Source organism: Cynoglossus semilaevis, chromosome 8 (assembly GCF_000523025.1).
Source record: "Cynoglossus semilaevis isolate Cse_v1.0 chromosome 8, Cse_v1.0, whole genome shotgun sequence".
Lineage (NCBI taxonomy): Eukaryota > Metazoa > Chordata > Actinopteri > Pleuronectiformes > Cynoglossidae > Cynoglossus > Cynoglossus semilaevis.
In genome coordinates this window covers 29,782,753-29,783,731 of record NC_024314.1, presented here as the reverse complement: position 1 = coordinate 29,783,731, position 979 = coordinate 29,782,753, and the positions used below count along the sequence as shown (strand labels likewise).

The 979-nt window shown below is 49.9% G+C and overlaps 1 protein-coding gene across 1 annotated transcript in view; it reads right to left on the bottom strand.

The window, feature by feature from the left end:
* Nucleotides 1-979, bottom strand: part of myrfl (myelin regulatory factor like) — a 14,890-nt gene that overhangs the window by 11,660 nt on the left and 2,251 nt on the right. The window contains exon 6 of the mRNA XM_025057194.1: nt 795-973. Coding sequence (XP_024912962.1) covers nt 795-973 — 179 coding nt within the window. The remainder of the gene's footprint in view (nt 1-794; nt 974-979) is intronic.

Below are 979 nucleotides of genomic sequence, written 5' to 3'. Positions count from 1 at the left end.
GTGTACCAGAGTGTACCAGTGTGTACCAGTGTGTACCAGTGTGTACCAGTGTGTACCAGTGTGTACCAGTGTGTACCAGTGTGTACCAGTGTGTGGCTGAGCAAAGAAGAAGAAGAAGAATCAAAGGAAAGATCAGAGACGGTAGAAGAAGTGGAAAAGTTGACACTGATCTGGATCGACCGCTAACAGTCGGACGATCATTAGTGAGAAAGTGAAGTGAACGTTGTCCAATCAGGACTCCTCAGCAGCCCTAAGGACCAATCAAATGACCTCTCCTATTTATAGCTTCGTTCTCTATTCAGTTTGAATCAGCAATCAACCAGGAACCAGGAACCGATTCATGCAGGAACCAGGAACCGATTCATCCTGGAACCAGGAACCGATTCATGCAGGAACCAGGAACCGATTCATCCTGGAACCAGGAACCGATTCATGCAGGAACCAAGAACCGATTCATGCAGGAACCAAGAACCGATTCATGCAGGAACCAAGAACCGATTCATCCTGGAACCAGGAACCGATTCATGCAGGAACCAGGAACCGATTCATCCTGGAACCAGGAACCGATTCATGCAGGAACCAAGAACCGATTCATGCAGGAACCAAGAACCGATTCATGCAGGAACCAAGAACCGATTCATCCTGGAACCAGGAACCGATTCATCCATTTGACATTGATTCACTTTTTGAACTTTTCACTTCATCTGACTCTAACCCTTCAGGGTTCTAAAACCCAGGTTCCACTGGACCTGTTGGACGTGTCTTTACAGCAGGGTTAGGGTTTATGTACTTACTCATTGTGCAGCACGTTTCTAGGCCCCAACAGACAGGGGGCGCCAGGTGCGTCCAGGTCGGGGACCATACTGGGACCAGCACAGGGTCCACGGTGGTCGGAGGCAGCCTGTGGAGGTGAAGCAGGCGTGGGTGGAGCGTAAACCTGGGAGCGGCTCTCCTGACTGAAATAACCTAAACGTCCCGG